The 15,981-nt window shown below is 43.2% G+C and overlaps 1 protein-coding gene across 4 annotated transcripts in view; it reads right to left on the reverse strand.

The window, feature by feature from the left end:
• SORCS1 (sortilin related VPS10 domain containing receptor 1) overlaps positions 1–15,981 on the reverse strand; it is a 484,554-nt gene that overhangs the window by 108,884 nt on the left and 359,689 nt on the right. For all 4 annotated transcript variants that reach the window (XM_045854533.1, XM_045854532.1, XM_045854534.1 and 1 more), the window contains exons 7-9: positions 11,420–11,538; positions 8,706–8,795; positions 2,008–2,187 (exon numbers count right to left, since the gene is read on the reverse strand). In XM_045854533.1, coding sequence (XP_045710489.1) covers positions 2,008–2,187; positions 8,706–8,795; positions 11,420–11,538 — 389 coding nt within the window. The remainder of the gene's footprint in view (positions 1–2,007; positions 2,188–8,705; positions 8,796–11,419; positions 11,539–15,981) is intronic.

Here is a 15,981-nt window from a genome sequence, read left to right on the forward strand (position 1 = left end):
GACAAGGACAGAGCCAAGAGCAGGGAAGCAAACTGGGAGATTAATCTGGAACAGCTGCTTTGACTTCGTACCAGCCAGACACTCGAAGCAGGATCTTTCTATTGTAAGTGCTGGATCAAGGCAAGATAGCGTATGACATTTCAACAAAACACCCCTGAAGTTTAAATGTTGGTAAGACATTTCCAAATGAGGAAAGAAGTGTAGCAATTTACACTTGTTTATAAGGAGACGACTAGTTGGTGTTAAAGAATGTCATATGGCCATGCTAATTGCAATATGGGAAGGAGTAGAGATCTGAAATAGAGGAAATATGTTAGACATTTAACCAATGCGAGAAGATTTTTGAGACTATAAGAACAGAGTATTGAGCTGGGGCTTACACTCATTGGAACACAGTATGCATTAAGCTGTCCATAATTTGCTGTGTGTTTTAGGCACTGTTCATGTACTTCAAGGAGATGAACTTGTTAGTCCCCAGAGAAATTCTATCCAGTAGGTACCCTGTTTATCTCCATATTTTCAGTGAGAAAACTGAGGCTCAGAAGTTACTGGATGTGTCTCAAGAATACATATAGATGGTATCATGAGGATTTAAACCGAGGCAACCCCACTCCAAAATGTATACTCTCAATCACAATTGCATCCAATACGAAATTGAAACTAAATCGCCAGAATGGGTAAACTGTTTAGTTTGAGGCTGAGATATATGATGCTATATTTATCTGGAACATGAACAGGAAAGAAAGTGGAAGAAACTTGTGAATATATTAAAAAGACTGCAGTGCATTTTTCTAAATACACACACACACACTATGTCCTTTGTCATGCTACCATAATTCCCATGAGAAATCCCTGGGCTCTGAATTGGCATACAGTTTGTTAACATGCCTTTATACATACTGAGAAGTTCAAATAGTGGAAGAAAATCCCTAAGAATTCCTAAAGGAGAAGGAGTATAGATAGCATTAAAAGAAATGTAAATGATAGATTGAAATTTCTTCAGTGAAATTGGTTTCTTTCCTTGGTATACTACATACACGCTTCTCCTTATACAAAACCCACTCAACTGTCTGAACTTGAACTCAAGCAAATGATAGGCTCATTATGACTGCATATACTTGAACCAGTTTTAGGGTATTTTCCAGATAGAATATAGGTATATAATTATACATCCCACATTTTGAATGTGTTCTTTAATGGGTCATTGTAAACCACTATCAATCCTTCATAGCTCGAGATATGACTGACAAATGGCTAAAAAAAGACTGACAAATGGCTATAATCCATCTCAAAATTGCAGCTTTCTTTCTACCCAATGTGTCTTAAATGGCAATTAGAGCATCGGCATTCATCAAGAAAAATAACTGATCCAACCTATAAGACTTCATGTTTAGTCTTGGTCATTTTGAGAAACAAAGGACCACAGTGCCCTTAGGGAAGACTGGTAAACTCTGCTTCCTGCTTCTCGCCCAACACTCCTCATTTGGGAAAGAAAGACCTAATACTCTTATCTCATCATTCCTCTGAGAGACTGGTGATTAGCCAGAGGAGGTTATCTAGTTAGAATGGTGTTCAAGTCCAAAGGAGTATCTTGTGATGCCATGCAAAGAAGTCCCCTTCACTCTTTTCCTCAGAGATAAGGGTCCGCTGTCCCCCTTGCTACTCATCCTGATGCCCTGCTGGCCCCTCAGACTATTTTCAAAGTACACACTCCATCCTTTTCACTGAAACTCTTTGATTGCTTCACTGCTTCCCCAGACATGCTCCAGGCCCCCTGGGGCTTCCTGGCCTGTGGACTTGGTGGGAAAAGGATCCCTCCTGGAGCTATCCTGTGGATTGCAAATTAACCAATACAGATGTTCGACAACTCACTCCCTCCCCCAAAATGAATGAGGCCACATAATTCCACTGCACTGAAAATGGTGGAGGAAACAGCCAATATTGGTTCCTTCATCATCCAGACCAGGCACTGGAGTGGCTTAGGACCACACATGCCTTGTGACATACCTCATAGAGGTCGATCATGACATTGCCCTCAGGGCCTCTGCTGCTCTGGACATTCTCCAAGGCCAGGGTGAAGTAGACACCCCGGGTGTCTGAGATGTAGAGATTGTAGGTGTCGTTCTGGTTCCATTCTTGGACCGCCGCAAACACCTGGTTCTCATCTGTGCTGATGACGTGCATGTCCTAAAGTAAGACGCAGGAAAGTGAAGAAGAGTTTTATAAATTAACCTGACATGCACCCAAAGAATGTGGAATCTAATGAGAAATGGTGGAATAGGCACTTAGGCAACTGTAACGGAACATAGAGATTTTCCTTTCACATATTTTCGAAGTAATAATTAATTAGTTGAGTGTTATTAATATATTTCCTTTCTCGCTTATGGGGTTAGGCAGCAAGGTCATGAGAAAATAGGATAGAGAGATGCTTGGGAGCTCTGATATAATTTAATTGCCTCATTAGATAATTTGAAGGATACTTTCTCAAATATGTATGACTTCGGAGAATCAGTCATCCTGATGTATTTGCCAACCACATCATGGCATATGCTCAGAAAGGTTATGTGGGGCATATTCCTTCACAAAAAGCTGGAGGAACAGAGAGAAGATGGACAAGCTCTGCATCTCTCAGTGTGGTCCATGGCACAGGGTGGGCACCACCTGCAATGTGTTAGATACACCGAACCTTAAGTCTCACCTATTGGATCAAAACCTGCATTTTAATAAGATCCATGGGTGATTAACATGTGCGTTGAAGTTTGATAATCACTTTCCAAAGGCTCAGCAACCTTTGGAAACCCTCGAGGAATAATGTTCACCTGGGAAACCAAAGCACTAATCTTCATGTTAATGAGCATTCAAGGACTTAGCTGCTTATCTAAACCTTTACTCTGAGAAGTTCAGCAGGAAACCTTATGCAAAAGAGGAAAAAAAATCTGCATAACTGATGATGTTTCCAAGACTCTGGTGGTCCCGGAGTTAGAAACAAGGCAAAGGTAATGTGGGGGCAGTGAGCAGATGTTCCTGGGGTGGGAATTTCAAATCTTCCTTCCCTTGTTCAGAGCGCTAGTGACGTGGGTGTTCAGAGAAAAGCCGACACAGACCAAGGCTTTGTGTCTCCCTTGGCAGATGCCTGCACATGTGGCTGTGGCAGTCTTCACCCTTTGTCCGAGGTGGGGGGCATTGGTATAACTTTAAAAAAAAAACACCAAAAATCAAAACCAAACAACAAAATTATACGTAAGCATAAAGAAAGTAAAACAACATGGAAAGATTCTTGGCCTTTGTGTAGCTTAGCACTCAAATTTTCCCAGACAAACCATCCTCTCTACTTGTGAAAAGCTTCAGGAGATCTATCAACCTTTCTTGGTTGAAATTCCAGGATGGCAAATTCTACCTACCTCCTCGACTGATTTTCTTTTTGTAATATATGTCCCTGTTCAATGAATCAATCACCAATTCAGCTCTGACTGTGCTTTAAACATAAAGGAGCAAGTTTCTCTCTCTTTCTCAGCCATGAACAAAATGAACTCAAATGATCCCAGAAGGAAGAGGTCTTCTTCTATAGCAGGTGTGTCAACCTCATTTTCACAGGGGGCCACGTCAGCCTCGTGGTTGCCTTCAAAGGGTTGACTGTAATTTGAGGACTGTACAGATGTAACTACTCCTTAACTAGGGGCAAAGAGCTTGGTGCTGCTGGGCCCTTAACAGGGTGCGGGACCAGATAAAATAAGCTGGAAGGAGGATTTGGCCCTCGGGCCTTGTGTTTGCCACCTGTGATCTAAAAGGTTTGGTATTCCTCAGCTCTAAAGTTTGGTCACACTTTTATTGAGAGAATCCAGAGTGAGGAGGCCAAAAAGAAATCCTTCCAATCAATTCAACATGGTCAATACTGCAAACTAAGTTTTGGAGTGAAGGATGGTCATTGTTTGTATCAACCCATTTACATTTCTTCTGATAATTTTATTTTGATCTTCATTGAAAAACATCCTTATCCTTTGCAGACAAGTGTGTTCGTTGTACCCAGTCTCTGCTGCTTCCTTTCACTCTCGACACCAGAAGTAGAATTACAGGCCTAGCATTCAGAATATCCAGTATCCCTGATGACATCCATTAGATCTGTGATGGATATACAACCCAAGCAAAGTCACTCACCATGACTTTGGAATGAAGCTGAAATTATTAGAGGGGTGAAGAACATCTCTTACAACTGGTTTACCAACAGAAAAAAGTTTAAAAAGTCTAAATCCGATAGAAACGTATCTTGGAGGGAAAAGATAAAGCCAGTCCTGAAGAAAACAGACTCCAAAGGCAGAGGAGGTGGGTCAAATTCTGTGGCGCTGAGTTTTTGAAGGTGAACAACTTCAAAGTCTGCCCCACTTTTTGGTTCAAGAGGACAGTAGAGCAAAAGAGTTTTAGAAAATAGACTTTGAAATAAAAGTACTTGAGTCCAAACCTGGACTCTGTCACTTAGCTTTGTGAACTACACTCTGTGCCTCAGGATTTCTACCTGCAAAATACAGAGAGTCGTGTGCCCTCTGTGGGGCTGGGAGGATTAAGTCAGCCAGAGACTGGGGAACACTTTCGCTGGGGCCGGGCACTGAGCATCTGCTCCACCTGCCAGTGATGTTCAGGGAAGTAAGCCCCTCAAACCCCTTTATTGACTAAGCAAGGCCGGTGTGGTCTTTCTGCTGACTGCAAATGTTAGTTACTAACTAACATACTCCACAAAAATCGGTTCACCCAAGGTTGTTGTTTTTTTTTCTTTACAGTGGAGGAAATTAGCTGTAGAAATTATGTAAGGGCTATTCAGCCATGGAGGGCAAACCTTCTATTGACCCCCATTTCCTATAGGATAAAGGCCAAAATTCTTAACCTGGCATTTAGAATCTTTAAATAACTACTCCCAATTCCTGTGCCATTCCTTGTCAGCAGGTTACAGGGGCATCCCTCAATTTCAATGAAAGTATTTCAGCAATAACCTGGCTCCTACAAAACAGATTTCGGTGTCTTTGGAGTAAATATGTGCATTGGTGAACCTTTGCAGTCTGGGTTGCAATATATATCTCATTAAATAGTTCTTGAGGCTAGAGTGCATCACATATGCTATGCCACTCACTCAAACCTTTAGCTTCTGGGTATGGAACTGAAAACGTAGGCACGTCAAGTGTCTATGGCAGGTAAGGTACTAGTCATACAGCAACAGTGGATTATAATGGCTGCCTCTAGGTAAGGGCAAAGATGAGGCGTCTTGCCATCCATATCATTTAATTACATGCAATCAACACGTTTTAAAAAAATGATGTTGGTTTTACATATTTTAATGGAATGCTTTGACATATTTAAACGACACTGTTCTTTTTTTCTTCTTGCCTGCATCCTCCTCTATCAGGAAGACATGCTCTTTCTCCTAAGCAGCACTTTATGGTGAACGCTTCTCCTGAGCCACAGCATTTTAGACCAAGAAGTGATCTTTGAGACCTTTTGCTACAGTCTTCCCTAAAGTCTGCTCCGTAGGACACCCGCGTTGTATGATTTCAACAGCTGTAAAAAAGGGTCCTTTGGCAAAGTGCTCTGATTAAAGCTGCATTATATCATTGTCTTGTCCACAACACGTCCTAGAGCCTTCAACACACCAGCTGACCGCCGGTGCTCTCTAGTCAAGGAACATATGTGTTTTTATTTTTTTACTTTTTATTATTGTTCAAGTACAGTTGTCTCCATTCCCCGCCCCCCCCCCCCCCCCGCCACCCCATAAGTTTCTTTTTTGAAAACTTATTTGATCATAGCACCAAATGTTCATGAAGCATCTCTCAGGACATTTTCTTCTTAGTATCACATGTGAGGAAATATTGTAGTGAGCCTAAGCTCCTTATTTTGAAACTGTAAGAAAGAAAACAAACAAACAAAACAGGGAAAGAGAAATTGATAAACCAGCCCAAGGTTTCAAAGCAGGTTAGTGGCAGATTTAGGTCCAGAATTCGGACGTCCTGCTGTGAATCAAGCAGCCTTTGCACAACCCACACTCCAGTTCGCATCGATCTTCCACCGCACAGACAACTAGATCCATACTAATAATAATATTACCTTGCTTTTATAGAGTATCTGTCCTCCAAAATGCTCAAAGCACTTTCATATGTATTGCCTCATTTATCTCACTTGAGTAGCTCGGAATGAGCTCCAAGTAAGTTAAGGGAAGGAAACTGTCACTGTCTCCCTGTTGGCCGGCCTCATGCTCTTCATGGGGACAGCAATATTGAACTCTCCCCACCCCCTTCTCTGGCCATCTTTACCACTATATTAAATTTTTTTTGACACAGCTCAGTGTAACCATGGTCATTCAAAAGCTGATACAATGGCAGCAGATGATGAAGGAAATTTAAGCAAGAAAGTACCGGTCTGTCTCGATTCCTTTAGCGGCAGGAAGCTTTGTTCTTTTCCAGCCACAGCAGCCCTGGCTTTGATAGAGGGCTGTGAAATACATGCGCCTTCACTGTGGATCCTTCCACCGAGCGGGGCTTCTCTTTGAAGGTGTAATGGGACTGTAATGAGGCATCTCATTGCCTTAAATAGTACACTCCCACTTGGACCAAATAACACATTCATTAGCTGCACGGCTCCCATTTTTCTAAGGACAGGCTAAATTAATCACGGCCATCTTCTCTCAGACCTCAGATGAGGCTGAGTAATGGAGCACGCTCGTCTGGGAGAGCTGGGGAGGATACAGACAGCCGACTTGGGTGTCGAGTCCAGCTTGTCCTTCTCGACTGGTGCCGTGCCACTGGGCACAACTGTCAACGGTGATCTGGTGGCCCTAGCAAGATGGCTCTGAAGAAGAAATGCGAAGTGTGTGTTTCCTAACACTCCAGCAACAGGTCCACGGATGTTTCCTTGATTTTTAAACCACCGTTTCTGGGGTTCCTTAGGTCAATGGAAATATTTTTCTGGGTGCTCCTCAGCTTATCAAAATTTGGAGGGATACTGCTCTCTTCTAATAATAGAACCTATGGATTTCTCCCAAGAGAAGAAAGTCATAATATAAAGAATGTCAGTTTGGGAATCCGGAGGCTTAAGCTCTAGCCTCAGTCTTGCTGCAAATAGCATGCGGGTTGGCTGAGACCTTTCCACTCAAAACATATTTACCTAAGAGTGAGCACGAGATGAGTGACTTGAGTCTGCTATTTACTAAATTGGTCTCAGTTCTTACATGCTTCTGGAACAAGAGCATTTCACTGCATTGAGTATAGTTCTTATCTTTAAAGGTGCTAAATCTTGCAAGTCAACTGCTTTATTTGTTGGTCAAAGAAACAGAAATTTATTTTAGTGCTCAAGAGCAAGACAAACCAGGTCCGTTGGTCTTACTGAGGTAAGGTGTTCATGTCTCTCCTGGGCCTTCCTAAGAGATTACAAAGGGTAATTTCAACAACACTGAGTTTTCCTTTACATACTGACTTTATCCCATTCTTCTCTAAGGCGCAACCCCAAAGTTGTAAGCTTTTGTCTTATTGGTAACCATCTGAAGTCAAATCAAACACAAGGAGGATTTAAGTGCACACAGGTAGAGACCTATAGTTCTGGGCAACTACGACTGTCATGATTCTCTTAGCAGCTGAAATAACTACTAACATAAACATAGCTCTTTGGAGTTAATAGTGCAATTTACTGTGTTATTACCTCTAATGTGCTGAGGTTTGCAGCCCACCTTTCACTATGCTATGGTTACAGAGAATTCTTCCTGGAGCGGCCAGAGCAACTAGCTGCCATAGGCTCTCCAAGGGGAGGAGACTCCCAGTGCTCCTGAGCTATATCTGTCACTTGATTTCCTGGGCAGCGAGCTGGTGCTGGTTCCAGATAGCATACTACAAAGTCATGGATTAAAAATACAGGACTCAATAAAAAAAAGTTCTTTAAGTATTTTGTTTAATGCTAAGGTTTAAAAGCTGAGCTATACCTAGATCTAAACCTACACAATCTCTTCTTACAGTCACACAAATCTCTGTTGCTTGAAGATCAAGGTATGGCCACTTGAAACACACACAATAATGACTCAAGACTTCAGATCCACAGCTTTGAGCTCCTGTCAGTTTGACCTCCACTAGGTGGCGCTCCATATTAACGCAGTTCTTCCACGTTTCTGGGCAGAGCCCTGGACTTGTGCAGTTGAGAGTCTCTAACTTGTGTCCGCCACTGTTTTCAAAGGAGTATGTCTTTGGGGCAATCTAAAAAATTACCTGTGTCTCAGGACTCTAAAGATAACCTGTCTCATAAGTTCCATTGAGAGAGAAAGCAAAGATTGGATACCATATAGCTGCATCACCTCTCAATAATTAATAACAAAAAAACATTAGGATGGAAACACAACACACCCATGGCACTGAGACATGGTACCTGACGTGTATTTTCTGTCTTGCTAGAAAACCACTACATACTGCTTGAAAATGCTACTGGAAAGCAAACGCAAATCAGTTATCAATTCATACAGATGCTCCTATAGCAACAATTCGAGAGAGAGAGCCGATAAAGGACAGTGATAAGATTGGCACAAAAAAGTGAGGCACAGTGAACTTGAGAAACAGAGGTCGAAGGCGGTGGATGAAAGTAAATCCGCAACAAGGAGAGACAGACGTCGTGTTGGGAAAGAGGGAGGAGACAGGTGTATGTGAATCGGAGGAAACACTACAGTGGGGAAGGGGTTCTGGCCATACCTTGGGCAGGGCATACTTGGGTAGCTTCATCTGGGCAAAGGCATTCCTTCTGTAGGACACGTAGTAGTGCGGCCGTCCTCCCGACGTCAGCTGGGTCAGAAACACACAGGTTGTAAGAAGAGCTACTGCACCAGTTGCAGGTCCTAGAGGAACAGCCACTGAATGGAAGAGGGCAGCTGCCAACACTCGGTGTGAACGACTACTATGGACAAATGAATGGAATTGGCGTGCCGTTCCAAAACAACTTAAACAGCATGTGTGAGTTGGTCAGAGGCCCAGACTGGACCCACTGGACAAAAACACACTTCTCCCATTTTCACTGTGGTTCAGAAGCCAGGAAACATTTTCAGTTATTATTAACTTTTAAAGATACAAGCCTCGAGGTAAATGGGATCCATGTCCATCAAGCCCCCCAGCTGTCTAGCTCCAAGACTACGGCCGTGGGAAAGGGTCCCCAGGCCATCTCGGAAGGAAGGGGTCTGGCTGGCACAGTGGCAGAAGTGCAGTCTCGCGTTTCTGGGCTGGATTCCAGTTCGCTGCTGTGACACTGACGACTGCCAGCACGTCCTACACACAGCAGTGCTGCTGAAACGTTGGTGGAAAGTCAAGCCGGGCCCAAAGTCACTCTGGATCTCTGTCTCCCAGAAAAGATCTGAGTTGCCTCATCTAAATCTGCCCTGCACATACTGTCCAATGAACCCCATGGGTGTGAGGATGGCGAGATGGGGTGTGGTGTCTACCTCAGCATGCACACCTTCCAGGGAACTGCCCATCTCTCTCTCCTTTGCAGCCACTCTTTTCCCCCAACTTTACTGAGGCATACTGCATACACCAGAGATTTTCAACCTGTGTGCTGCAAGAATTCTTATAACATGCAACACCTGACTATGTCTTCAGGGGCACTGACCTCTTCTCCCTCAGACTGGCAAATAAAAAAATGACGACAGCCAACACAACAGCCCTCCAATGTGAAGTGAAACAAAATCATACTTTTTTTTGGTGACATCAGCAAAAAGAATAACATACACTTTGGTGTGCTGCAGAACTTTAGTAATTAGTTTATGTGTGCCATGAGATGAAAAGGTTGAAAACTGCTGACATATACATATACAAATTCGAGGTGTAAAATGTGATGATTTGATACACATGCATAGTATAAAATCATTTACTATAAATAAAGTTAATTAACACCTCCATCCCTTCACTTAATAAGATTATTGTGTGTATGTGCATGGTGATACTATTTAAATCAGTTTTCTTAACAAATTTCAAGTACATAATGTGGTCTTATTATGTATGGCCACCATGCTGTACATTACATCCCCAGAACTTACCCATTTTACAGTTGGAAGTTTGAGGGCTTGACTGACATCTCCCCATTCCCTACCTCCTAATACCTGGAGGCCACTATCATACTCTGTACGTTATGAGTTTCTGTGGCCACTCTTAACCCATGTAAGTTCCTGGAGTTTGGATGTCAGCTGGAGTTTGCACACTTGGAATGTCAACATGTACTTTGGGTGACTGTCAGGCACAAAAAATATGGCTAGAAAATGATCGTATTCACCAATATGTGGCCAGATCACCTCTTAGTTCCGGTGATGAGTTGCAGGGTCATGCTCATGGCGGCATGGATAGAATGATCTGAAACTCTAAACGCAGAGTGGATGCTCATATTTAAGTCATATATGTGGATTATAAACGGTCATTAGACAACAGAGAAGGTTCCCAGAAGCAAAACTGGTAGAGAAATGAATGAGGGCGAGCACCAGTGAGTGTAACCATCACAGTGCCACTGGATAATTGACGTGAGGCCATCGGAGTACTCATTGCTCATTTCCCTGAAGGAAAAGGGTGTGTGTGTGTGTGTGTGTGTGTGTGATTGTTTGTGAAACATTTACAAAGTGGATAGGCTGACGTTGGGCATTTTGAACATTTGCTTCCTTAAACCATGGGATTAAATACTTTAACTTAAAATAAATATAATAGTGTGCCTCAATCCTGTGTGTTTATACACATAAACACACACATATATACATATATGTATACCTATATACATACACACATATGTGCATATGTGTGTGTGTGAGAGAGAGAGGTTCCTTAAATCCTTAAATACTAAGAAGAAATAAAGCATGCGAGCATGCACATGAAACCTGGGCTTCTCAAACTGCTTCCCACTCTCTTAGGAGGTGAAAACCCTGTTGAATACATCTCATCTAAATTCCCTTTCTCCTAATCACAGTCAGGGCATGACAATAACGGCTGATTACTCACCACCTTTTCTCAGCCTCCCACCACCCCCAGCCACCCCACAGCTTCCTGTTCCCACCTGTTTCTCTATTTTTAAGGTGCATGTTGGGGAGGAGGCGGATTGGCTGACCGTTCTCCTGATAGGAAGGGACTGATATTTCTGCTCAGCCCCCCTGATGACTGATGGGGGTTCCTGGGAATGCAGATGAGGGGGATGAATGGAACCGTGCATCCTTCGGGAGACAGCCTGGTGCTCTGAGCAGTGCCCCCAGGCCCCCTACGGGCCAGAGGAACTAATTAATATTCTCTTAGTATGGGTGCTTTGATACTTGGTAATGTTCTTTTTGTCAAAAACATAATACTTTTTTTTTTCTTGAGAGGAAGCAGGTGAAAGGGGCTGCCTTAGGGACAGAAATGGGAAACTGTCTTTGAGACAATCAGCAGAAGTGGACCTTTCATACCTGAACAAACACATAATCATCCTGGACAATCAAGGAGTCTGGGTCGATGTAGCCTGGGAAAGGCTTATTTCTGTTGGCTTCCGTGCAGTTCTGCATTCGGCAAGTCAGGTATTGTGAATCTGGAAAAAAGAGGGGTGGGGTTCCACACACACAGTATTAGAATCACAGTGGACCTTGTCTGCTTCCCTTGCTAACTCCAAGTCTTTACACAAACCTCACATTCTTTGTTAGCCACATTATTATCATGGTTATTTTTATAACTGTTGTCATGAATGTACTCACTGTCAACGCCATCACTGCTGTCTGCCTCTACCAACTCCTGCCCTCCTAGAGCTCTAATGCTCGTCAGTTCATTTTTCCCTTCTAAACCAAATGAAAGTATGTTCAAAAACTGGCAATAATACTTGTGCTTTCATGGTATTTTTTCTCAATAGGCTTCACCTCCGCACTATGACCTTGGATTAACAAAGAGGGAAACACACAATCATCAATCATCAATCATCAGATGCTGGAAGTGCTGCTGTTATAAATAATCAGGTTCGATGTCGAGATGGAGGTTTTTCTTCTACTACTAATTAGAAGTGAAACAGAATAGAGAAGGGATTCTTGAGTTAAAAACTCTGTTCTCATTTTATAAATGAGTAAATTAAGACCTAGATTCTCACCTGAGATTCTACAGCAGATGATAAACATAGCACAGGAACTCTTAAGCAAATTTTACCAGGGAGGCTGTCCCTGTTGTTCAACCACAACCATTCTGGCCTCTCTACTACTCAGATGTTACCTCCTTACTTAAAACTCCTTTTGCCTCCGTGGCTTTAGACCCTCCACTGCCCACCAACCCAGCCTCCCTTATGCTAAACTCTTCTCTCCCTGTGACTCTTCCAGCCTGTTCCACTTTATGTTCAGAAAGTTGCCAAATTTTCTACCACGTCAGAGACTTTTCATTTGTATTTTTTCTACTTAAAATGCTTCTCTTCAGGTTACTCCAAAAGATGGTTCTAGATTTCAGCTCGCTGTTATTTCTGAGGCTCTTCCACTATTATTTACTATCTTACGCTACTCTGTGAATTCCCTTTGTGAAATTTATCACTCACCCTTCACTCTGTTCATTATTTATTTCTCACTCCCCACATGAGAATATAATCTACCTGAAGACAGAGACCTACCTCTTTTTTCTTGTTCACTGCTGTACTTCTAGGTTCTAACACCTTTCCTGACACATAGTAGACAACGCATACATATTCATTGAAACATGCCTCTTTATTGTAATGTGTCGTTCAGAATGAAAAGGGAAGTTATTTTACATTTTTTGGTGCTTGATGAAGAGTGAGTTTATTGATGTATTTATTTTTAGGAAGAGGGAAAGGGAGAGAAAAAAGAGGAAGGGAAACATCGAAGTGAGAATGTGAGAGAGAAACATCAATCCGTTGCTCCTCGGGGATCGAACCCATCATGCAGGCATGTGCCCTGAGTGGGCAACCTTTAGCTCTGTGCATGATGCCCAACCAACTGAGCCACACCAGTCAGCACTGAATGGTGAGTTTGATCTGAGGACATCATAGATGTATGCAGAAATCTTTTCTTTCAAATGAAATAAATCAGTAGGTACTTATTTGCATGACATAAGGATAGGCAATGCCATAAAGAGCTGAATATAAGGATTCACTAGTTTCCCTTACGAAATTTCCAGGACTGCCTTTACTTAAGGAACCTGGGTATCCCTGTATTCTACCAGGAGAGTCAGTAGGGGCAGCCAGCACATTTGCTCCATCTGAACAATCACTGATGTGCTGCTTGCTGATAAGCTCTTAGGAGACTGAAGGAGGAAAGCTTTACCCTCGGCCTCCTCCATCTGGCTGCCATATGCAGAAATGACGAATGGGGATAGCTCTCAAGTCCTTTAACCCACCTAGGCCTGCGGAAATCACTGCCAGTGATAAACCAAAGAAGAGCCCTGTACTCACCCTTCCCTGTCTCCTTTTTCAGACATTCTAATGGTTCCACTTCAGGGAATAACTCAAGATCTTTGTCTTTGAATACAATTTCTGGGACTAAACCCTTCCCAGAATGGTCCTCCCCACAGCACGCAAAAACCCCAATTCACAATTTCACACTCCACCAGACCCTTTTACAACTTCCAGTTGACTTCTGTTTTTTTTTTTTTAAGGTAACTTGGGATCGTAGAAACAATGAAAATTGGCAACTTTGAGACCTGGGCTTAAGTTCTGGTGTGGTCACTTATTAGCTGAATAGTTCAAAGGAAATTGCTTAGTCTTCCTGAGCCTTGCCACCTTCATTCATACTGAGGATGGCGGTGTCAACTATCTGGTAGTTTGCCTGTAAGAACTAATGAAAACAAATGAAACTATGCTAAGTGTTTTGAAACTCAAACTTTTACAAATGTCAGTTATCATCGACCGACATGATAAAACTCCTGTTTTCTCTTTTGCTCCTTTTCACAATGATTAGATCAGTCTGGTGCACATAGTAGGTCCTTAAAAAGACTGGTTGAACTGAATTTGAGTCCTCCAGCTGTATATCTATATCAGGTAGTGTTGGCGACCTGCCTAATACCCATTCCTCCCTTCCTCTCCAAATCTGTTGCTCATCCTTCCTCCACGTGATAGAAGCTCCTGTATGCAAGAATCAGTCCTCCTGGGTCTATGCCCATTCAAGGTCCTCCTACTTCCTCGCCACGGGTTGGTTTAGTTAAAGGGCATTTAAACCCAGTTTTGGTACATAAAGAGTGAGGGAGCTCTTTTAAGGAGCTGCTATCAAAAAAATCTTGCTTCTAAAGAGTATATACGGATTTCTAGAAATGCTTAATACATTTCATATTACACAAAGAGATTACCAATTAATAATATTTCATCAATGTGCCTTTGTGAGTTTTGAAAAATAGACCATGGCTGAATAAGACATTGACATGAGGGGAGCTGGGTGAAGCTGTGCTGTCTTGGTAACTTTTCAGTTTATCTAAATTTATTCCAAAATAAAAGTTTCTTAAAAGTAGGTTACCAAAATATGTGCATATGGACCCAATTTTGTGCCAGATGTATATATAGCTATCTGTGTATGCGTGTTTGCACAGGAAAAAATGAATAAAAGATGTGTTATATATGAGTTGTCAACAGTAATACAGAGGCAGCGATGGGAAAGAGATGAACAGTCTGCACGCAAATCTCCACCAGCACCCTTCACCTGGGTCGGGGAGGGGGTCCGGGCGGGCTTGCGAGGCCCATCTCACAGGACCAGAGAACCATCTCAAATTCCCCTCTCTCCCTCCACTCCCCATGCTGGGGAGGGGCTGTACAGTGAGCCTGTCCCTGGGCTGTCTGTACAAAATGTACAACTGCATGACACACACACACACACACACACACACACACACACACACACAAAGCCCCAGGAAGAGGCCTGGGACACATTTCTTGCTCAGAACAACTCCAAGTGAACTTGGAGCAGGAGGGAAAGGCTGGGCTTTGCGCTGCCTGCCCTTGGCGAAGTGCTCCTGGTTTGTTCCCTTTCTCCTCCCAATGGCAACAGAAAGAACCGGGCTGCGCTTCATAGCCAGGGACCAATCACTCTCACTCCCTCCAGGGCTGGCTGTAATAGAATTAAGTATGATGAACTCTTTCCATATTCAATTCCGGGGAGTGTATGATGTGATGCCATAGGAAGGATCTTGTAATTTGGCATTAATTAACGTGAATTAATGTATGCAACTGCTAGACTTGAGAATTAATTGCATTACTTTCCCCGCACAGATGTTTTCCTTGCCATAGGTAATTAGGACACAGGGCTGTTCTTTCCCAGTGTTCTCACTCTGCAACAGCTGCTGTTTGGAATAAAGGAATCCCCATCCTCCCAAATCTGTGATGATCAGAGAGAAAGGAAGCTGTCCCGAAAAGGCCAGGCTTTGAGCGGAGGAATGGGGTGGTGGGAGGGGGGATCAATGCAAGCTTGAAACCTGCTTGCTTGGTAAAGCCAAGCAGTCACCTGACCTCTTTAAATTTGGGCAAGTAAAGTGGGAAGAAATGTTGGGAACTGCCCTGACTGGTATCAGAGGCTGAAACCCCCGCCTAGGCTAAAGCTAAGGGAACGCCCTTGGAACCGTGAGCCAGCAAGGAGACAAAAGCTTATCTCCCTGGCAGGAATACTGCTTCTGCTGCTTTATTCATAACTGAACCCCCAAAAGCTTGGTCGGTTAGCCAAAGACGGGTAAGATTCCCCACGGGGGGAACGACCTAAGACAGGCACAATCACTTTGGGAGGCCCCCCCAAAAGAAGGACTTGGGGGGCTGCAGCAAAAGGGGGTGATGGACCCTCACTCCTCGGCTTTGACAAAGTCTGAGTTCTCAGCGTCTGGAAGAAAATCTCCCTATCTCTCGGTTGCCTTAGTTCCCTTGCTCCACCTAAGCCTGAAACAATGACAGGGTGGTGCAGCTCGGTACTGAGAAGTGCGGATTCCCCAGGGTGATCAGGCCTAAGAAAGAATATGTAAATTACTGTGAAACCTCCTTTGTTTAGAATGCTCTCAGTTGAATGAGAAGGGTCTT

This window comes from Phyllostomus hastatus, unplaced genomic scaffold, assembly GCF_019186645.2.
Source record: "Phyllostomus hastatus isolate PE091 unplaced genomic scaffold, TTU_PhHast_1.1 phas_scaffold_1066, whole genome shotgun sequence".
Lineage (NCBI taxonomy): Eukaryota > Metazoa > Chordata > Mammalia > Chiroptera > Phyllostomidae > Phyllostomus > Phyllostomus hastatus.